This window comes from Ursus maritimus (genome assembly GCF_017311325.1).
Source record: "Ursus maritimus isolate PB19 chromosome X unlocalized genomic scaffold, ASM1731132v1 scaffold_X1, whole genome shotgun sequence".
In the NCBI taxonomy this organism is placed as follows: Eukaryota; Metazoa; Chordata; class Mammalia; order Carnivora; family Ursidae; genus Ursus; species Ursus maritimus.
In genome coordinates, this window is record NW_024423319.1 from 97092670 (window position 1) to 97117281 (window position 24612).

General features: G+C 36.0%; 1 protein-coding gene across 1 annotated transcript in view; it reads left to right on the plus strand.

Moving 5' to 3' along the window:
- DMD (dystrophin) overlaps positions 1-24612 on the plus strand; it is a 1667815-nt gene that overhangs the window by 190021 nt on the left and 1453182 nt on the right. The window contains exons 8-10 of the mRNA XM_040633145.1: positions 378-566; positions 1254-1435; positions 16793-16943. Coding sequence (XP_040489079.1) covers positions 378-566; positions 1254-1435; positions 16793-16943 — 522 coding nt within the window. The remainder of the gene's footprint in view (positions 1-377; positions 567-1253; positions 1436-16792; positions 16944-24612) is intronic.

The following is a 24612-nucleotide window of genomic DNA, read 5'->3' on the forward strand; positions in this document are numbered from 1 at the left end:
TATATATATATATATATTTATATATGTAAAGGAATGAAAATATGAAATGAAAAAAGTTACCTATGGATGAAACTTAGTAGCGCTTAAAATACAACATGAAGAAATGATGTATTAATTCACTCCTTATAGTAATCCAGGGAAGCTTTAATAAAATATTAATTTGAAGTGGATTTCAACTGCCATTTGAGAATTTGTGTGTATATTTGTGAGATGTTAAAATGCAGACTTGCTCTTGTATGTGTCTGCTCTTCATGTCTCTGATAATGCAAGTGGACATTTCTAGCATTTTAAATATTTCATTCGATTTATCATGTAATGTACTGGAACAGTCTGCAGAGATACTAATTGTATAACACCCAATTTATTTTATTGTTCAGCGTTTGGAAGCTCCTGAAGACAAGTCATTTGGCCGTTCATTAATGGAGACTGAAGTAAATCTGGACAGTTACCAAACAGCTTTGGAGGAAGTACTCTCATGGCTTCTTTCAGCTGAGGACACATTGCAAGCCCAAGGAGAGATTTCTAATGATGTAGAAGAAGTGAAAGAACAATTTCATACTCATGAGGTAAAGCAAAACGTTGATTTATGAAATGAAGCCCATGACTTGTCATGATGGCAAGTCTCTCTTGTTATCTCAATTACTCTATAAGATCCTTGTGTTCTGGTAATTTAGTTTTTATTTTGAGAAGGAAACAAATAAATGTTTATGGGCATGGAATTCTACCAGCCAGCATTTGAAGTTCTGCCTTCAAGAATTACAGTTGAAGTGGCTGAGATCTGATTTTTGCCAGTGACTCATGCCAGGGATATGAGAACCTAGCTCACTTTTCTTGGGTCGAGGCAGTGCTGAGATATAACTTACACTCCAGAGTACGCGTGTGATATCAGGCCACACTACCCATGGTGGGAGACTTTTCCTGAAATGACATGCTCACTTGCTTTCTGCCCCTTTCTCGTCCTGTTTTCTTCTACTTTGGCTCCTTTGCGGATCTCCCCAGGAGCTTTGACTTAGTAAGTCACTTGCACACAAATTCCTGTCTCAGGATCTGCGTCTGCAGAAGGTGACCTAAGCTAATAATTGCCCTTGATTCATATTAGAAACAGTATTGGGTTTCCTTAAATAAAAAATGAAATCCTTTTACTGGGAATATAATTTAAATGGGCTACAAATTTAAAATCGTGAAAAAATAAAATTCAAAATCATAAGGATTTACCTGAAGTATCAACTTTTGTCACCATCTTTCCCTGTCAGGGGTTCATGATGGATTTGACGTCCCATCAGGGACGGGTCGGTAATGTTCTACAACTGGGAAGTCAACTGATTGGAACGGGGAAATTATCAGAAGATGAAGAAAGTGAAGTACAAGAACAAATGAATCTCCTAAATTCAAGATGGGAATGCCTCAGGGTAGCTAGCATGGAAAAACAAAGCAAGTAAGTCTTTGTTTTTAATTCCTAAAAATAGCAAGTTTTGGAATCTTACTATTATTTAGATGCAGTTTCTTGTTTCAGTTGGGATTCTCAGTTGGTTTCCAAGGTATATAGCTCTTTATTTAGGGGATGTTTTGGTTGGATTTGCATGTCTGTTTCATTTTGTTTTTCACTTTTGTAATTAATGTGGAGATGTTGGATAGAAGGACCATTATCTACAGAACTGTGCTTTGAAAGTTGCCAAAATTGGTGTCATAGTTAACATTTTCTCAGTTTTCTCTGAAAATTAAAATGTGACTCTGGAAGGCATGGAAGTATAAACGGGAAGCCATGCGCATAAAATCACCTATTAGGTACAGTTGATAGGAAACTTCTGTTCTGAAGGAAAAGCTCTCAAAATATTAAATAGTTTCTCATGTGTTTATGGAAATCCTCTTGAAAAAATGTTTCTCATCCGTTCGGAAATCCTTATGCAACTACTGTATGGTTGTGAATTATTTTAAGAATATATATTGACTTTATCAAAAAAGAATTTTTGAGACATTTCTGAAAATGGTATATTTCTTCTAAAGGTAAAAAGTAGATCTCATCATTCTGGATGTGTTGCTTTGATTTATATTGTTAGGTGTGTGTATTCATGTAGAGCCTATCGAGACAAGATAGATTTATTTTTAAATGAAAAGAAATGAAGTGCCAACTGTGGATTTGAATACATTAAGCTAAAGAAATTGTCCAAGCGCCTTAAGTTTACTTAGCTATTATTTATGAAGATTAAAAGCTTTAAAATAGGACCAAAGAAACTCATTAGATATGCTGGGAAGATTGCTATTTCAGTACTAAATTATAGTGTGACAATAGGGAGGGGGAAAATACATTTTTAAACTCACGTCTTTTGAAAGAATAAATAAGGCATATATAGGATAGAATTTTCACAAATATTGGTATTCCAAACCAGGAGAGACTAGGCTACACAGCCTGACATTTTCCCCTGTTGTGATTATTTTGATGATGGCAGTGAACTCTGGAAGTGAGAGTTAGACCAGCCATATTATAACGCTCGAGTCAGCCCCATACCCATGCCCAAGGGTCAACTGATTTATTCCACCCATTTATCATCATCATACTTGTGGTTATATCCCAACCTTCTTCAGGTTACAACTCCTATTTTCACTGATCTGTGCAACTTAAAGCAACCTCAGACAAAATTTGCTTGTCTTTAAAATCCCACAGTGGAACCACTGTCATCTCCTTCCTACCTTCTCTTTTCCCATTGTCTTCTGGAGGCTAGTTACCCCCGGTGTTCCTCAATCCCTTTTTTAAATAAAACTGATAATATGGTATCAAGTATTCGTATCAGTCAAGTAATGAATTGCAGTTTGAGGCAAGAAAAGGTGAGTGCAACCTAAAATTAAAATCCCCAATTTTTAGTCTGTTTTTAAAAAAGTTTAATAAAAAAAACCCATCTTAAAGGGATATCTACCATTTGATGATATATGACTGCATAGATACACATACATGGACGATAGTGCACACATCCATATTTGCACACATACACATACATACATGTGTGTATGTGTGTAATTTCCTCACCCCCTTCCCGCTGGAGGATGGAAAAGCTAAAATGGCAACATCAGCCCTTAGCTAAGCTTGACGTCAGAAACCAGTTTGTCTTGAGGGAAGATTTGGGCACTTTGGTTTTATACGCTTTGGTTTGTGTTTAAGCTTTTGAATGATTATTTGGAAGGCAAGGGTGTCCTCTTCATTGGCATAGTTTTTGCTAAAACTTAGAGTTTTGAAAATGAGACACTAATAGGGAACCACTTGTTGCACATAGTCTTTTCTGGACAATTTGTTGAAATACCCATACATGAACTATTGTTTCACAAAACAAATTCAGAAATCTTTTGTGAGTTTGCAAAAGTAAGTCTTCCATACCACTTTCACTAACTTTGTGTGTGTTCATGCATAAAACCTATTAAATTCTAAATGAGATAAGCCATTAGGCAAACCATGCTGGACTTGACTCTTAATAGATTTTTTTGGAGGAACCAAAGAGCTAATTATGAAAATAGAATGTTGTCAGTATTTTAAAAAAAGAATAATTTCATGCTTTTATAAATTGCTACCTGTTCACTTTCTATTATCATGACCATATTGATGACTAGCTTTGTATGGAGTATCACCTTTTGTTTCCAAAGCTATTTAGGAAGGCATGGTAAATTGCTGGTAAACAAAAATGGATCAGTCTACATTTTTCATCTCTCTCCTTTGCAAAGACAGAGTGTGGGTAGACCCCATCAGAAGCCATCATCTCTGCCTAAGCCTAGCTTTAGTGATGAGAGGAATGATAATTAAGGTTTGTCTAGGCATATGAGATATAATTGAAGCCATGCTAGAATTCTTCTTGTTTTATATATATATATATATATATATATATATCAGAGAGAGAGTGAGCACAAGCAGGGGGAGTGGCAGGCAGAGCAGGCAGAGGGAGAAATAGCCTCCCTGCTGAGCAATGAGCCTGATGCGGGACTCAGTCCTAGGACTTTAGGATCATGACCTGAGCTGAAGGCAGCAGCTTAACCGACTGAGCCACCCAGGTGTCCCTCTATGCTAGAATTCTTAAGTTGTGATCTTATAGCAAATGTAAAAAAAAACTAGTGGGGAATACAATAAGCTTATAACTAAAATCTGTGAATATTTACACTTGACAATTATGTTTATTATCTACCAGCATATCTGCCAGTAATAATAAAATCATATTTGATATATATTCATTGATATATATTAAATATATGTATTTGTATATACGCAAAACTCTATGCACACCCACAAACACATGCAAGTATTAACAAACATTAATGGAGTGCCTCAAGATATTAGATACATTTCCAGGCACTGGAGATACAGTATTTGGTCATAAGAGGTTAAGTCGCAGATCTCCTGAAGCCCTAGAGAGGCAATTAAGAAAATAACACAAGAAGAAGAAAGAGAAGAATTTCTGTGTCACAGTACCTTTTAATTTCTTTAGAAAACTTACTTCTATCTGATACTTAGCCTTTGTGATCCAAGAATATTATTTCTGGGGTGTTACCATTTAACTTGAATTTGAATGACAAGAAGGAATGGCCATTTATAGATGAGGAGAGTAACATTTCAGGCAGAGGGAACAGCCAGTGCAAAGGCTCTAAAAGAGGAACAACTGGCTTGTTAGAGGAAGCGAAAGGTCAGGATGATTGGGGAGTTGCAGGAGGGAAGGTATGAGATGGGGTTAAAAGAAAGGTAAGGGTCATCTCTTGTATTTCTGTGTCAGTCAGGGTAAGAGATAAGGCTTGAGTTCTAGCATAAATGCAAGAAAAAGCCACCAGAATATTTATTTTTTTAAGGGATTAGTAGTTTGTTTGTTTATTTATTTATTTTATTATGTTATGTTAGTCACCGTACAGTACCTCATTTTTAAAGATTTATTGATTGAGAGAGCGAGCGAGCATACATGTATGGGAGCAGCAGAGGGAGAGGGAGAAAAAATCCCAAGCAGACTCTGTATTGAGTGCAGAGCCCAACATGGGGCTCGATCCCATCACCATGAGATCATGACCTGAGCTGAAACCAAGAGTTGGATACTTAACCGACTGTGCCACCCAGGTGCCCCACCACCAGAATGTTTTAAGTAGGGGAGAGATAGGTAAAGGAAGTATCAGTAATGACACTGGAAGGAGAGAGGACGGTTATAAGGTTAGTGCAATAACCCAGATAAGAGATGCCAGGTCTTTAGTACTGGAATATATTCTTTTATCTTAGCCCAACAGTTACTTTATAAACTATTCCTGCTCTATTTATTTCGGTTCCTTTTTTGCATTTTTAACAGTCAGGATCCTTTTTATTTTGGAAATAGATACCCTTGCCTCATGCATATAGATGTTAGCTATACTCAGGTTGCATCTGGGAAATACTATTTATCCTGCAAACCATTAACAATTATTAAACAAAACAAGAAATTAAAAAAAATATATAGAGGTAACACAATGCTCCTATTTCCACCTTACTCTAATTTGCCTAAGGGATAAGGTCTCACTTTCTTATACACCTATTTATGTGAACTGGATTGCATACTTGCCCTCCATAATTCTTAGTTACTGATTGATGAAACAGCAGCACTTCTGCTGTGTACCTGGCACACCTCAAAAAGATAGTGGCTGAGATAGGGTATGAAAAAGTAGATTGTGAATGCAAAATAATTACAAAATGCAAAGAATGATCACCGTTGTAAATAAGATGCCTAGCCATGTGCTATTTAACTCTACCATTGTGGTTAATACTTTGCCTCATATGTATTTTTCACTCTTTTTCTCCACCTTGTTCTAATTGCTTCATTCATTTTTTTCCCAAAGGATATGATTGTGGGTGTTTTCCCTGGGTGTGAGAGAACATGTTCAGGGTGATTGAAATTACATTTGACGTTGAAATTTTACAATTGAAACACTTAGAAATATGCTTTATAAAGAAATGTCAGTATGAATGGATAAAGAAGATGTGATACACACACACACACACAATGGAATATTATTCAGCCAGCAAAAGAATGAAATCTTCTATTTGCAGTTATGTGGATGAAACTAGAGTGTATTATGCTAAATGAGATAAGTCACTCAGAGAAAGACAGATATCATATGATCTCACTCATATATGGAATTTAAGAAAGAAAACAGATGAACATATGAGAAGGGGTGAGGAGGGAGAGAAGGAAATAAATCATAAGAGACTCTTAATGGTAGAGAACAAACTGAGGGTTGATGGCCGGAGGTGGGCGATGGGCTAGATGGGTGACAGGTATTTAGGAGGGCACTTGTGATGAGCTCTGGGTGTTGTATGTCAGTGATGAATCACTAAATTCTACTCCTGAAACTAGTATTGCACTGTGAACTAGCTAAAATAAAAAAAAAATGTCAGTAAAAAAATCAAAGACACAGATGCTTCTCCCTTTCTTCCTCTTTTTACTCCATTTCCATTTGATTCTTTTCCTATTTCTTTCTACTATAATTCTGATACCTTCATAGATATGAATTAATGATGAAGCTAATATGGTAAACTTTGTGAAGATATCTCTAGCCACACACTACTTTGACAACGACATGCTGCTATTGGTCCATTAAAAATCTACGCAACTAATGAATCGTTGAACACTACATCAGAAACTAATGATGTACTATATGTTGGCTAATTGAACATAATAATAAAAAATCTTTAACAATATTTATGCAATTGGAATGAAAGAACTAAGTGCCACTTATTGCACAATTAAAATAACCAGAACAGGACACTGTCTGTTGACCTACTCGAGTTGGAAACCTTAGGGAGAGGAGGTGAAATGATTTTTGTTTTGATGCATTTTATGCTACAGAATACCCTCCGGGTGGTGGGAGGTGAGGGAGCGAGAAGAGAAGGACAGACTTCCTACTGTGGAAGTGCAAGAAGGCAACTGGCACAGGGACAACAGAAAATCTTCTTCTCTATGAATAAACTCATTAATTTGATTGAAAAATGCAACCTGCAGAGAGAAAAAGAGATTTACTGACATTTCTACAAGGACTCATAAAGATAAGCATAGCAAGTTCCATCAACTTCTCTGATAATTGTGGTTAGGACATGCAGGGGGAAAGTAAAGTCTTTGTGATGGTGGGGGAAGAAAATGAAAGCGAGTCAGTAAGGAGGCCACGTGAAGTTCTGTTTTGGTTTCCATCAGCAGGAGGAGAGATATGAGTAGTATCTGGGTAACAACACTAGCCATAACATGGCAAATCATTGCGAATCACCATCCACACTTTGGCTGGAGAGAAAAATATGTCTCAAAAATCTGGTTCATCTTTTTTCCCCACATGTCTGTTCCAGTCTTGAGATGACATACATGAGTGATGAATAGAGCAAAGGAGATGCTGAACAAATCGTGGGTTTTCTCCCAAGCGAAGTAGCTAACATATTGTATATTCATATATGAATGGATGAACAAATGAATTATTTTTTTCAGGTACTTCCATTCCAACAAATGAATTTGTTGCAATGACTATTTTGTTAATGCATAATCTCAAACTCGTACATGTGATTTTATATCACTGTTTTGTTAATTCATTTTTAAATTCTTCTAATAATATTAAAATGAGCATTTCTTAGAGATCAAGGTGGTTCAAGGGCCAACAGGACCAGCATTACCTGAGAACTTATTAAAATGCAGAATTTCCATCCTCCCTCTGATCTACATAATCAGAATCTGCAATTTAGCAAGATCGCGAGTGATTCCTAAGCCCATTAAAGTTTGAGCAGCACTGATCTACTTGAAACAATTACGAAATAATATAAATCCATACTTTTTTTTTTTTGTAGACCACTACTTTTAATGTTTCTTTTTCCTCTTTTCCTATTTACTGAGGGGCCAAATGTTTTAACTACTTCCTTAGAAGCTCCAAAAATGGTGGTAGGTGATGTCTTATTTAATCCTCAAATGTTGATATTATCTCGTAGGGGTGACTAATGGAATTGCAAGATTCTTGTGAAAGACTATACAATAGAGACAATGTGAGAGTACTGACAATTACTTACTATCCTTAGCAGCAATAATTAACATACAGTAATTCGGTCGTGTTCAAGTGGATATGACTGGCCGTCACAATTCTTTCTGTAAATAATGTGCAGTTAAAATGTGGAGAGTCCTTGTTCAAATAATGAAAAGTTTATGACTCTTACAGTTTAAATTATAAATAGGAAAGCCTGATCTCTAGAATTGATAGAAGAAAGACTAGAGAGTAAGATTTTTTGGAACGATGCTTTTACACAAAGATAAACAATGATAATTAGAAAATTAAGTTTAATCATTCATTCATCTCTCTCACTAACAATTCTTATCTACTATATTCCCAGCATGTTTTAGATACTGGGGAAATATCAGTGAACAAAGCAGACTAACTCCCTCTCTTATGAAGCTTGCATTCTTAGTGGGAGGACACAGTTACAAAATATGTATAACATACCAGATGGTGATAAATGACAAAAGGAAAAGAGGCAGGGGGTGGATTTGGAGAAGGAAACGTTGTGTGTGTGATTGTAAGGAGGTAATCAGTTAGGGAAGGCCTCTTCTGGTGAGGTAATGTTTAAGGAGAGCCCTAAATGAAGGGAGGGAACAAGCCATGCAGATAGCTGGGTCAAAGGCAAACAAATGGAAAGGTCCAGAGGTAGGAGCACACTGGCCATGTTTGAGAAACAGTGTGCTGGAGTTGACAAAAAGCAGAATGACATCATTGTGATTTAGGACCAAAAAATGGTTCAAATTAAATTAATAGACTTTTCAACAGGAACAGATTTTATGGAAATTGGCATTTTTATCATTTTAATTCTGATATTTCTGATTGGGAAAGTGTTCCTGTTTTTGTATTATGTCTTATGTTTGATGGAAAATTAAATGATACCTCTTGTTCATTCAAGAAATATTTATCATGTGTCTAGTATACGCCGGGCTCTGTGCCAGAGGTTATATAGTGACATAATTTTTGAATTTGAGAGTTGGCTTCTCTTGCCATATAAATGAATGTGATCTCTGAGTGTCAACATTCCCCATTCTTACTGGGAATAATTTAAACAATCTTCCAATCATTGTATTTAATAGTAGTCCTTGGTTTGTGATGACATCTGCGTTTCTTCATCCACTTTGTGAGTATTTAATCAGGAAGATTGAATTGAGGGTTGCCATAATGCATTTGCCACAAAAATCTTTTGCATCCAGCCATGCAGCTTCTTTATTATGTTACTGTGATTCTTTTGAATTTATACTTTCACAATGCAAATGAATTTGTTTGCATTTTGAACTTTAATCTTGCTCTGGATAGTTGAAGAATATCAATAATTAAATTGCTGTTGAGTTATATGGATGGAGGAATAAAATAGGTCAGTATTTTGAAAACAATGGTGCATTTTTGTTGCACAGAATCCTTTTTAAACAGAGCACTATTTCTCACATTCCATTCAGTGAACAAATAAATATGAATATGCGTTTAATTTTGAGGGAGAGTTGAAAATTTATTTTTATTTCTGGTTGTTGGAAGGGGAACTTGGCAGGTGAATTCTTTCAGAAATATTTATTGTGAGGTCGTAGACTAAAAACTGTGGTCTCCAAGATCAGGTTGCAGAGTGTATTAAAATGGTAGCTTTGAGAATTAGTGGGAACTTTAGAAAAATGTGCATGTCCTGTTCTCTTTGCTTTCTCTTCTGGCCCAAGACTGATGTCAGCGTACCAATTGGTCGGAGTGGTGGTGCTGTAGAGAAGAGGATGGACACATTCATTTTTTGGGGGGGGGGGCAAAACCTCTATATGATTCACTTAGACTTTGCCTCATTTCATTCTGCAGTGGAAACTGCTCTACTTGTAGTAATATACTGGTAGTAGACAGAAGGCAATTGTCCACTGTCAGGATTTGTAGCTGGATTTTTTAAGGTATGATTAGGACTTGGCAGAAAGAGGGTGCATTGATTGAGGCAAAGAGGTGCAGGGGGGCAAGGAGGGAGGAACCATATGCATGGACGCAGATGGTACACTTCCAGAAATTTAGAATGGGAACTGGCAGACGGTGGTGGTGGAGGTAGGGGTGGTTAAAGGTGGTAGGAGAGAAGTAGCAATGATGGTGAAAGTTGTACACATTTGGGGTCATTGTTTTTATTGGATTCTCAGTTTTAAACCTTATATTTCACGAGGCATTCATTGAGCTTTGATAAATGTCCCAAACCTTGAGAGTTGAAAACTACTAATGTGCTTCATATGGCCCATTCGTTACTGCCATAAAACAAAAGCCTTTACATATGTTTGTATATGCATTACCGAAACTTTGCTTTAAAAAAAATCAGTGTTGCTTTACAATTTTAAAACAATGTGGGTTTTGTTTGTTTTGCTTGTCTAGAATATATCATGTTTTCTGATTCCTACATTTAGTGAAACATTATAAATATTTAAAGTATCTGGTCATTTGTTTTACCTCGTCCCCATATGTTTGAGGGAAACTGGGTCTCAGCGTATTGTGGTTTCTGGCATTAGTGTAAACCTTATGCTAAGAGCATTCATCTCAATAGTAACAACTGGACTTTTTATTTTGGTGAGAAGAAAGAACAAAATTATCCTTAATGACAATCTCTATAAGATCCCACTAAATGACCTTTTTTTTCCTTCTATTTTTATGTCCCGATAATCACTGATATAAAAAGAAATGAGGAGTGGATACAAAAATCATCTCTAAAAAAATCACATTCATACAGTCAGTATAGCATGATGGTGAAGTAGGCCCCAGGGCCAAACTAACTGATTCCTGCTTTCGCACCTTCCCTTGCTTGCCCCTTGACCCATGTATACCTTTGTTTCCCCATCTGCAAATTAGGGCTAAGATCATTTCCTGCATTGTTAGGATTAATTATAGTAATACCTCTATTGTCTGGTACATGATAAATATAATTTGTTATTCATACATAAAATTATATTTAAATGTACCAAATTGTGCAAGGTTAAAACTACTATTTTAGTAGACAATTTACTACTTATATAGTATTATCATTTATAAATAATTCAGTGAAGACATTTCATGTATCCTAAACCTGTCTCCATGTCATCTCCTTGCCTCTGGTTCATGTTAATCCTTATAGAGTCATGCTGCCTGGGCTCAGCTGCCCAAACATTTGCCACTTATGAACACCCAAGGGCTGAAGTAAAAATTACGCCAGAGTCCTGAAAATTGACCCAATCATTTTCACCCCTGGGTGTTCATTGGAATCACCTGGCTGGATATAAAATCCACTAATTCACTTTCCTGTGATAGTTTTCATAAAAACCTGAATGTGTAAACGTCACCTTCATTGATCACTTTCATAATAGAGTAAAAAAACCAAAAACCCATACAAGGGGGTTAAAATAACTACATATTTAAGTATTTACCAGCACTCCCAGAACATCTAGTTGTACATAAACAATTCTTGAGCTAAAATCAAAGCTATGTAATCTAGCTGCTACAACCATTTTGCTGAGATTTTCAGGCCAACAGTATGAATAAGTAAATAAATTAATTTTGGTTTTTATCAGTGTGATTTTAGTTACTGAATGGCATGCATTTGAAAATAAAGAGTGCATTAAAAATTCAGTTTTGCTAATTCATACCGGTAGCTCTCCCTTAAATAAACTATACAGGGTTTGTTGACAACTTAAATCATGTGATTGTATTTTGCATGTATAACATGCTAATGGAACGTCACTGGGGATTCTTTTGTAATCTATAAATTCACATTAATATTTTACCTCTTTAGTTGTATTTCTTATTTGAGAATTGCATATAAGCAAGTAATTACGAAGTCTAGGAAATGGGGCCTGAAAACTGATCTTAGTAATTTTTCATTATAAGTCCCTAGGATTTTTGAGTCTATACTTTTACATATTTATTAGTATAACATCTAGCATATGATTATGCTTTTGCTAGTATTTTTATACATTTTGTAATATATTTCCATAAAGCCCAAGAAACACTATTTAGACTAACAAATATAGGGTGAAATTAATGAAAACGTACCATTTTGACATTTATAAATTTGTGTAGAAAACCAAAATTTCAGCAAATGCTATTCCTATTTATTGCTAAATTCTTTAACTCAGGATATCCTTCCTTATAAATATTGTGTGACATAATAAAATATTATGGATAAAGACTGCCAAGTAAGGAATCCTTGCTATTGTCAAACTAGTTGTCTGTTGGTTTAGACCGGTGCTGTCCAATATGGCAGCCACTCGCTGCATGTAGTTATTTAGTTGTAAATTTAAGTTATTATAATTACATATGGGTAAAAATTCAGTTTCTCATTTACACTACCCATATTTCGAGTGCACAGTAGCCACACATAGTAGCTATCGTATTGGATAACGCAGACATACAACATTTACATCATTGTAAAGATCTGTTGGGCAGTGTTGGTTAGAGGATAAATGCCTTGCTACAGTCCAACAGAATCTCTGTAAAGCAGACTCTATGTTTGCAATGATTTCCTTCATGTTCATAAAGACATGTTTCCACAGCAGGGTATGGGGTGAGAGGGAAATCATCAGTAAAATTATTTGGAAAGTGGTATTCCCTAAGAATACTTCAGCTAACAACCCAAATGCAAGTGGCTTATACCATCGCTTCTTAAAGTGTGGTCCATGGACCAGCAGCATTGGCATGTCCTGGGCATTTGTTAGAAATGAAGAACCTCAGGCTCCTCCCCAGACTTAGAATGTAGGACATATTCCCCACGTGATTTGTATGCACATTAAAGTTTGGGAAGCACTGGTTAAAACTGTAAGGATGTCATTATCTTATATTACAGTAAATCCACGGGTGGGATAGCTAGAGGTTAAGTATACGACTCTCTTGTGCCATCAAAATCCCAGGTTCTTTCATTTTTTATTGGAATGTAATGAACATACAGTGTTATATGAGTTTCAGGTATAAAATAAAATGATTCAACAATTCTCTACATTTTTCAGTGCTCATCAGGCTAAAGTGTACTCTTACTCGCCTTCATCTATTTCACCAATCCCCTCACCCACCACCCCTCTGGCAGCCACCAGATTTGATTTCTGTATTTAAGAGTCTATTTTTTGTTTGTCTCCTTTTTTTCCTTTGTTCGTTTGTTTTGTGTCTTAAGTCAACATATGAGTGAAATCATGTGATATTTGTCTTTCTGTGACTGGCTTATTTCACTTAGCATTTATACCCTCTAGGTCCTTTCAATTTATTGGTTTTGCTAGCCTCTGTATGTCTTCAGCCAATTTTACAATTGGAAGTTGGCCGCAGAAGTTCCCAGTGTCATATCCTGACATGCTTCTGCCTCTGGATTTTGTCAGAACTGTCTCTTGTCTAGCACTAGTTTATTCTAGTTCCACTGTCCTCTTCCTTCTGTTGGCAGTCATGTATTTATGATTCATTTTCCTTTTGCTTTTACAGCCCTTTCTAAATGACCACTTGAAAACCATAAAATGAAATGAAGAAAAATGCAAACTCTTTTTTTTTTTGCCTATGGGTGATAGATTTTTATTTTATGAACTTGACAATTTTCCCTAATTTATTTGCATCTTTAGAAAGCTGGTTGGAAATGTAGAATTTTTTACTTTCTTATGAAAAATTATTTTATTTTAAAGATTTTATTTATTAATTTGAGAGAGAGAGCACAGAGGGAGAGTGAGAGGGAGAAGCAGACTTCTGCTCAGCAGGGAGACTGATGCGGGGCTCAATCCCAGGACCCTGGGATCATGACCTGAGCTGGAGGGAGATGCTTAACCAACTGAGCCATGCAGGTGCCCCTCAATAATATTTTAAATTGAACAATATGAAATTGTCGTTTTCATGGACTGAAAACTCATATATCAGCAACTTCATATGACTCAACCTAGCACAGCATCTGATCCATAAGGAAGGAAGATAAATCAAAGTAAAGAGCATGGATTTGGGTGACCGACAGTTTAGCATTTAGATACTGTCTTAACTTGTCACTGGGACACCTTGGGCAAATTCTTTAACCTTCCCCAAATCCATTGTCCTCAGAAATAAAATAACAGTGGTATTATCTACCTTAGTAGGTGATAATGAAGACCAAATGTAATTATTCTGTTTTTCAAACACAAGTTCCATCTTCACAATTCTTTCCATATCTGCATTTTTATCATTACATATTTAATACTTTTCCTGAAAATAATTATCTTTACTTAGCCTCATCCTACGCTGTATGATTTTATATATGCATGAAGATCATATATAGACTCACTATATATATGTATGTATGTATTCAGACATACACGTATACATATTGCTTGGCCATATAGATGTATGCCAAACATATTAAAATAATTTCATAAATTTTTCCCTGTGCCATGAAAATCATTCCACGAACCACAAGTGGATCACATATCATCATTTAGGATCCACTGAAATAGTGCATTTTATGCTTCCTAACAAGATTAACACACAAAAAGTATTGAATGCATGTTAGGCAAAATAGTTACAAATGAATTTTAAATGATATTTTAACCCAAGGGTTAGTTTTCACCCCCAGCTTTCTAAAGTTTCCCCTTTTTCTGCCACCCTTAGAAAAGGGGCGTTTGTATTGTACAGGCTTCTAAACAGACCTTCCGATAGCAGTGCCTCCTCATGGTTGCTTCTTCTGCTGCTCAGGTATTGCCGTGAGCCACTGGTCATGCCCCTGCTGCTCACTCTGAGTAGCTCTGGCCTGTAATTCACCTGAGTATATCGATGCGGTCTCTTTGCAGGCCTTAGTGAGCGAAGGAAACACAGCACCTTTTACTACCTGTTAACTCCTTTGGTATAACACCTACACAGAAAGCCGTAAGTACTGACCAGAAATGACTGAGTGATTAGAGTATCTAAAGTAACACTGGAAAAGCAAAAACATTTTTGAACATTATATTAAAAATAATTGTTCTCAAAGTCCAAAGGAAAGTCACACAAAATTAAGCTCTTCACAGAGGTTCCCCACATGGACATCCTAATCAATAGGAGTTTCCAGCAGAGGCATGAAAGTCAGTGAATATTTGTTGAATGAAATGTCTGTCTAAAAGTAAAAATAGCAAGTAAATAATATCTTAAAATGAAATTCCTTATAGACTCTAACACATGTGTGTTATAGTTGAAACATTTCTTCTAAGTATAAATAACAATGTGGGATTCTTTTCTAAAGTTTTTGAAAGGTGAGATTTATAGCTTAATGTAGTGACAAACTGGACAGGAAAAACAAACAAAAAAAGAATGATACTGTAGCGAATTCTCCTGAAATACTATCATCAGGTCAGTTCTCAAGGGGTAGATTGAACCAATACAGTGAATGATTTATGCACCTTGCAATGAGAGGATGGTATTCTTTGTCTGAGAGGCTTAAACGAGCAACTTCGAGTTTTTGCTTTCACTTAAATGGATGCTTCTTCATCAGTGTTCCTTCCCATAAAAAGATGTCTGCTTTTTTTGTTTGATAAATTAAACCTCATTCCCATAGGTGTTTGAATGCAGGGTGCCTCAGGGAACGTGTGTCTGTGAAAGGTAAAAGGCCAGTAAATGGTGTAGTCCAGATTATATTAAACACTCAATTATGTGTGTATTCTGTGTATTTAAATGTGCTGACTAATGGAAATTGCTGGTGAAAATTTTATAAATCAGAATAGTAAATTCCTAATTAAAATTATGTATTCCTTATCAGTGTTCATTACACTATGATTTCCAAAAATGCTTCCAACATATCTTCCTAAAGAATATTTACCTCAAAATAGGTATTAACACTTCTCATTTGAGACTCAAATTTTTGTTGAATGGATGAAATAACCTTAAGTTTAATTGTCATCTTGAAAATGAAGTTGTGTGATTGATAGGCAAGATATTGTCCCATGTCCCTGATGCTGGAAATCTAATTGAGAAGGTTTAAGAAGTTGGTTTTAGGGCATATAGCCAGGCTTTAAATTCATTACCCAGCCCACTGTTGTTTACATCTTTGTAAACAATACATCTCTTTCACTTATCTGTTTCTGTATAATGAATGACTCCAGAATTTCATGGCTTAACACAATAATTTATAATTACATCTTGATTCTGTAGATCAGAAATATGGGGAGGGCTCATCTAGGTTGTTGTTCTACAATTGTAATATGACTGAGGTCACTCTTTGAGCTGCATTCAGCAGGAAGCTCAACTTTTGAGATAGCATTTTATCCTCTAGAGTCACTCTCAACATGGTCTCTCATTGTTCCATAGTATAGCCTGGTCTTCTTACAGTGTGGCAGCTAGGTTCTGAGAGAGAATATAAATGCTTCCTTGTTCTCTTACAGCATTTATACTTGGGACTCTTAGAGTGTCATTTCTGCCATATTCTGGTCAAGACAAATCGGAAAGCTGGTCCATATTCATGAGGATGGGGAATAGACTCTTGGGAAGAGTGGCAAAGAATTTGTGGCCATCTTTATTCACCACACATATTAAAGTAATGGAGATAGAAATGAACGATTGCCTGGATATGCTATTGGTTCAGTTATCAGAGATGAGTTACACTTAGCATGTTCACATTTAGTTAGCTATGTGAAACTTGCTAAAAATTGGGACATATGAACCTATAATAAGTCGGAGAAAGAATAACTTCAGAGGTGATTGATCATAGGCTCTGCTTCCCTTATTTCTTAATGTTTAATAGATGCCAAATGATGTGGACACCCCATAAATTATATAAATGTCAACGGTTTTATCTTTCAGGTTTAATAATAGTAAGTAAAGTTGTTTTGATAGAGGTAATAATAGACATATTTCAAATTTTCAGTTTACATAAAGTTCTAATGGATCTCCAAAATCAGCAACTGAAAGAGTTAAATGATTGGCTAACCAAAACAGAAGAGAGAACAAGGAAAATGGAGAAAGAGCCCCTTGGACCTGATATTGAAGACCTAAAACGCCAAGTACAACAACATAAGGTTAGTATATTTTATGCTATTTGCTTTCTACTGGAGAACAACCTCCATGTACATATGTGTATTACATACATACATACATACATATATCATGGTTTACAGATAGGAAAGAATTAAAGCTTCAGTTAAGAAGAATTTGAAAGTCTTTCTTACCTAGTATTTTTTTAAATGTTTGTTTTTTCAAATATGGCATACCTTGGCTTTTCATATTTGAAAAAAAAATCTAACGTATTCCTAGAGGAGAACAATGCTAGATATGTGATTTATTAAAGTTTTGGTTTCTTGGAAGAGGGACTCTGTAGGGATTACTTGCAATGCAAATTTAATAAGACAAGGTTTTTTTCTTTTTTTACATGTTTTTACCTTCAGTTCATAGTCTTAGAACACGCCAAGCGTGATTAAAATGAACACCTGTAACATTGCTTTTCTATAAAATACAGAATCTATCATTTGTAGTATTTCCATCTTTTTTCAGTTTATTTGTACATTTACAGTTTATGCTCTTTTGTTGCCAGAAAGCATGTGTTGTTTTTGTGATTAGGATTTCTACAGGAATATTTCTTTTCTTTTCTTCAGCATCCATGTTTTAAATGTTAATTGACATATAACATTGTATAAGTTTTAAGCATATAACATAATGATTTGCAATTTGTGTACACTGAAAAATGATCAGCAAAATAAGCCTAGTTACCATTCGTTACTATACAGAGTTAGACTTTTTTTTTTTTAAATCTTGTGATGAGAACTTTTAAGATTGACTCTCCTGGCAACTTTCAAATATGCGCTACAATATTGTTGACTGTAGCACTGTGCTGTATGTTACATCCAGATGACTTACTGTTTTCTAACTGGAAGTTTGTACTTTGTGACTCCCTTCAGCCACTTGGCCCACCCCCTAATGCCCCTCCCCTCTGGTATGCGCCATTCAGTTCTCTGCATCTATAAGCTTTGTTTTGTTCATTTGTTTCTTTGAGTAAATACACAGAAATGGAATTCCTGGATCATATAGTAGTTCTATTTTTAATTTTTTTGAGAAACCTTCTTACTGTTTTCCATAGTGGTTGACAAGTTTACTTTGCTAGCAACAGTGCACAAGGGTTCTCTTTTTCTCTACATCCTCGCCAACACTTCTTATTCCGTATCTTTTTGATAATGGGCATTCTAACAAATGTGAAGTGATAGCTTGTTATGGTTCTGATTTGCATTTCCCTGATGCTGCGTGATGCTGAGCATCTTTCGTGTGCCTGTTGGCCATCTGCATGTCTGCTTTGGAAAAATGTCTGTTCAGATCCTCTGCCTATTTTAAAATCTGATTGTGTTTTTGTTGTTGGATTGTATAAGTTCTTTATATATTTTGAATATTAACCCCTTATTGAATATATGATTTACAAATATTTTCTCCCATTCTTTAAGTTGTCTTTTCACTTTGTTGATGGTTTCCTTTGCTGTGCAGAAACTTTTTACTTTGATGTCATCCCACTTATTTATTTTAGCTTTATTACCTTTGCTTTTAGAGTCAAAATAAAGGGAAAAAAAACATCACCAAGTCTGCTGTCACGGAGCTTACCACTTATATATTCTTGTAGGAGTTTTATGGTTTCAGGTCGTACATCAAGTCTTAATCCGTTTTGAGTTAATTTTTGTGTATGGTATAAGATAGTACTCCAATTTTATTCTTTTAGATGAGGTTTTGACATTTTATCAACACCATTTATTGAAGAGAGTGTCTTTTCCTCATTGTATATTCTTGCCTCCTTTGTTGTAAATTAATTCAATACATATGCATGGGTTTATTTCTGGGATTTTTGTTATATTCCATTAATGTTGTCTCTGCTTTTTTATGCCAAACCCATACTGTTTTGATCACTATAGCTTTGTAATATAGTTTGAAACCAGGGAGAGTCATGCCTCCAGCTTTGTTCTTGTTATCATTGCTTTGGCTATTTGAGGTCTTTCATGGCTCTATATAAATTTTAGGATTGTTTGTTCTAGTTCTGTGAAAAATGCCACTGGAATTTAAATAGGGATTGCATTGAATCTGTAGATTGCTTTGGGCAATATAGATGTTTTAATATTAGTTCTTCCAATCTATGAGCATGAAATATCTTTCGATTTATTTGTGTCTTCTTCAGTTTCTTTCATTAGTATCTTAGTAGTTTTTAGTGTACAGATCTTTTACCTTCTAGGTTAAATTTATTCTAGGTACTTGATTCTTTCTGAAGCAATTGTAAATTGGGTTGTTTTTTAATTTCTCTTTCTGATAGTTTGTTGTAAATGTGTATAAATGATTCCTATATATTGTTTTTGTACCTTGCAACTTTACTGAATTTATTAATTCTCATAGTTTTTGGTGGCGTCTTCAGGATCTTCCATGGATAAAGTTGTGTTGCCTGCAAATAGTGAGTTTTTCTGATCTGGAGTTCTGAAGGTGCTCCATTCTAATAACCATTGTAAAATTGGCTCTGGGTTTTATTGTAGGAACAAGAGCTTGCTCAGTCCATAGAGAAACACACACACACACACACACACACACACACAGTAACCTTCATAATTGATCCAGGTTAGGCTTGCCAGATTTAGGAAATAAAAATACAAGAAGCTTAGTTAAATTTAAATTTCAGATAAGCAACAAATATTGTTTTTAATGCAAGTATGTCCCAAACTACTCATCATTTATCTGAAATTCAGATCTTGGTTGGCATCCTGGATTTGATCTGACAACTCTACTTAGGATTCTGTGGTTCTTGGATTTGTGGCTTTGAGAGGGAATATCTGCTCCCTCAACTCATTTCTCCTAAATCTGCATCTCACTCAACTTTAGTCTCTTTTTATAACATTTTGTCAGAGCTAGTTTCATAGTTACTCTGTGCAGATGCAAGATACTGTTCTTTCTAAGTCCCAGAGTTATTTTCTTATTTAATGAGCTTTTGCTTCAATGACAAATGAGGCTGGTCCTTGCTTTTGCTGCACCCACAGCTGTCCTTTGACCATAGCAGTTTACAATCAAGCAGTTTAGGGAGAGCTATAGCTATGGTCATCTCCATCCACGGCACTATTGGGGGAAAAATAAAATGTCAACTGTATTCTAATTTTCATGTGAAAATTGTGATGCACAGATGCTACTTTGTTCACATAGATTTTAACTGAACATCCGATAAAGAAGTTGGATCCAGTGTTAGACCTCAAACTGGACCACATTTCATGTGTGGATTACACGCTCCTATCCTAGACACTGTGCCGCCCTCTTCCCCTTGGCCTGCCCTGGAAGTTGCATGCAGACAGTTTCTGTATACACTAATGGCTTTTCTGGATCTGAGGACATTTGCTGCCACAAGAGAGTCTCAGCCAGTTAGAGGATGGGAAGAAAGCAGTTAGTGCTGCCACAGCTGCAGTGAATTAGCCAAGGAGGAATGGGAGATGCTGGATAAATCCCGCTGAATCCTTGCCCCATGGTGAGACAATTCAAAGGTGTTTCTTAATTCCCATAGTCTCTCAAAGGTTTCCCAGCAACACTGAGCCCCAAGGTGTCCATGAGGTAAACTGTCTCACATTCCCACTCTCATAATGCCTCCTGAGATCACTTCCCAAATAAACTCTTTGTACCCAAATCCTTGACTCAAGGTCTGTTTGGACAGGAACTCAACCCAAGACAACCTTCTTGCCCAGAATACTCTTCAGCTTTGCTACTAACTAAATTTTCAGAATTCTCATGTTCTCCACATCTTCCCACTGGAAATAACATCGATTTTTAATGTTTCCGTTAGTTTTAGAATGTGAGGCTTTTTGGGAAGGGGCAAGACTAAGGCTGGTAACACTGAATATCAGAGGGAATGATGTTGGCACTAGATGCCTGGAGTATGAGCAGGAAGCCAGGACTCCAGAAGGGAAGTGGCAGAATAATGTGAGGCTAGCCATGAGTGTGAATGACTTAGGGCAACTACAAGGAAACGTGTCAGCTTGAAACCCTGAACAGATCCTTCATTCAGCATAGACAGGCCATGTAGAAACTTCGTATTCTGACAGTTACCCGAAATGCACTTTACTCTGGAAGATACAGAGTGAATGGAATGGAAAATATTTGACTAATATTGTCATCAAATTTGAACAGATTGTCCATTACTTGAAAATGTGCCATTTCTGATGAGTATGAAATTGCTTTGAAGAGAATAATTTGAAACAAAAAGCAACAGAATTACATGCAAGTTGATTATCTAATCTTTTACATCCAGGACTTACTCATATAAGTGCATAAGGAAAAACAGAAGAAATAGGTTTGCTGGCCCAGAGAGTGAGGCCAACTTCTACCTTTAACTGTTTAAGCCCACTTCAGGCTATATTATTTTTTTTATAAAATTAAGATAAGGGAAAAACATAGCTAAGAGAAAGCCTGACAATTGATAATACTCTTTTGTTACTTGACATGATGGGAAAAGAAAATGATTTAACAAAATCAAACAATTTATAAAGAAGTTGAGTTTATTTATTTAAATTTTTATTTAAATTCCAGTGTAGTTAACAGTGTAATATTAGTTTCAGGTGTACAATATAGTGATTCAACACTTCCATACAACACCCAGTGCTCATCACAGCAAGTGCCCTCCTAATCCCCGTTGCCTATTTCATCCATCCCCCCACCCACCTCCCCTCTGATAACCATCACTTTGTTCTCTATAGTTGAATTTATTTAAATGGGAAACATATTTTCTTAAAAGTACACACTAAAAGGAGGACATATTTTGTTGTTGTTATTCTTGCCATGCTTCATAAAACAGAAAAAGATAAATGTTCTTTCTTTAGGTAACTAAAGCCTGATTTAAGTAGTCACTGATTCACTTTGCTGCTTTTCTTCCCAAGAATTGTAGGTAAAAGAAAATAAGGAAATTTCTCCTGACAACAAAATACGTCAGTAACCTTGGTACTGAAAAAAGCAACTCCACCCAGTTGCATCCCCACACTCCTTACCTAAGTTAACATTTATGGGTTTTAGCTATGTATAGACAGACATTAAATCCCTTAGTCATCCTTCTTTTTCTTAGAGATGATTGCAGATGACAAAATCAAAGAAGAGACACAGATTTTGTTGCTGGGAATCCATTTAAATTCTGCTCAGGTCAGAGAACTCTGGCTTGTTCTTTCTCTTTCTCTCTTTCTCTCTCTCCTTCCTTCTCTCTCTCCTTCCTTCTCTCCCTCTCTCTCCTTCCTTCTTTCCCTCCTTCTCTCACTTTCTCTTGCTGTCCTTGGGTTGGAGGACAGAAAAAAGTTTGCAAATCTTGCAAGTACATCATGAATATTATAGATATGCTTCTCTGTGTTCAGTGGCAGGACCCTTTGGTATCTTCATTTCAACAGCCTTTTGTTACGAGGCAGGCTAGAGGTGCAACCACTGTGAAATGCCATGCAGATAAGTCACTTTTACTGAATCTGCCAATTATGCAAGGTAGAACAATCGATCCTATATTGGTGGTTACTGTTAAATGTAGCCAAAGTGTTAACTCTGGGTAACTGGGAAAAGTTCAGTTTGCTGCAAAATTTGGAAAAACCAATCATTCTTCACAGCTATTCCTTTGGGGAGAGAATTTACAGGTTTACTTGAGATCTGAGTCACCCAAAAGTTATTCTCTCAGGAATGAATAAATTGAACTTCTCCTTCCCCTTGCGAAGGAATATGTCAGAAATAATTCTGGTTGGTTATTTTTGTCTAAAGAGGCAGACTTTTTTAGTGATGTTGATAAGGAATGAAAGGATTTCCCTTGAAGGAGTGACAGTATTATTGAGGAATAAAGGTCTTTTGTGGGCTTGGATATTCATTAATGGGAAGGAAGTTGGGTATTTGGGAGGGTCTTTTAATCAAAAGTAAAGTATTTGAGGAACCTTTTGTCTCAAAGCACAGTCAGCCTGAGATGAAGGTTAAGGCTTAGTATACTAGCCAAGTTTCCAGTTCTAAGAGATTTAGACTTTTGTTATTAGCTACATTGGCTTAGTAACAGCATCAACAAAGTCCTTACCATACAAGTTATTAGAGTCTGCAGATATAAATATGACATGTGCGCTACATTACGACTTCAGTGAATGTTCTAGGTTAAGTACTGATTAATACAAATTAAATGACCTCTTAGAAGCTCAGTCACCTATCCTTTCCTTACAGCTTAGTTAATCCCAAACATTTGGGTTGCCAAGTCTCTTATGGTGACCTTTAAAATGATCTAGATGTTCATGTAATGGGGTGGGTTTAGGTGTAATTCTGCTAAAGGATTTGGCATTTCATTTTATTCCATTGAATTCTGTTCCATATCATTGAACAAACACTTACTAAAGCACAATGGGTGCTCTGAACAATACAGAGACCTACTATATATGGAATCTTCCTCAGGAAATGCACATGTTAGTACAGCAGATAAAGAAATGGGAAACAAGTGACCATTGTACCAGGCAGTATATGGCAAATGACTTGAGAATATTAAAAACAGTGACTTGGTTGGGCAAAGAAAATGAGGTGGGGAAAATGTAGAATATGTCACTTGCCTAGATCATGCGTTGTGCTATCCTCAGAGCTAGAAGAATACAACCTGATCATGGAGGGTCTTGAACTCAAGACTCAGGCATTTAGAGTTGCTCCATGGATAGTAGGGAGTCATTATTGATGAGAAATTAAACTGAAGAGAGGTGATTTAGGAAAATTTATCTAAATTTTTTAGGAAGATATATCTTGTAAGATAAATGAGAGCACGGATGAATAGGAGGCCAGAAGACAAGGTAGGAAGATACTGCAGAAAGCATATAGAGCCTGAATGGAGGCAGTGTCAATGTAAATTGTTAACAGGTGTAGGACACATTTCGGAAATCAACAACAGAACCAGCAGGACTAAATTTAGGAGATGAGCAAAGGGCTTGAAGTAATAGATTGTGAGACTGGGCAACTGGGAAGCAAAGTTGGATTTTGAAAAATAGACAGTACTAAGATAGAAATGCAATTATTGGGAAGAGCAAGATTCTGAAAAGCCTAAGAATGCCATGGAATCAAGTCATGCTTTTAGTGACTAGTTAGCTCTCTTCCATCTTTAGTAAGATTAAAAGTACATTGTTAGTTACTGCTTTAGAATTCCATTTTATTTCCTTTGACCCTAATAAATGATTAATGAATGTTTGATGGCTATGGCAATAAAGATAAACAATATAATCAGGAAAAAATACTATACTACAGCCAGAGAACCAGATAGACCTCTTCTGTGTTTCTCCTCTGCCTAGCCAATTACTTAGTATATAACTGATGCTCCGTGAATGTTTTTTTTTTTTTGAGCACTTTAAACACTTCTGACTAGTTTTATCACACATGGAAGCCTCATCATTGCTTCCTTATAGACACATGAATCTGACAACTTAAATAAACCAAAATATTATGAGTTGGGGCAAGGAAACAACTCATAGATGAAGAAGGAACACATCTATAATACAACTTACGTGGAGAGATATTATCTCTGATGCCCTTTTGCTACCTCTGACATTTATTCTTTCCTTCTATCTCTGTTTCATTTCCTGTTAAAATTCCTCAGTGATTGTAATCCTAGTGTCTTTGTAAATATCACAGAAGATGCCACCAGGAGTCATACCTAGATATGTCCATAGGAATCAAGCTTGTAACCCTTGCTTATGTGGAAAAGGAAATCCATTTGGT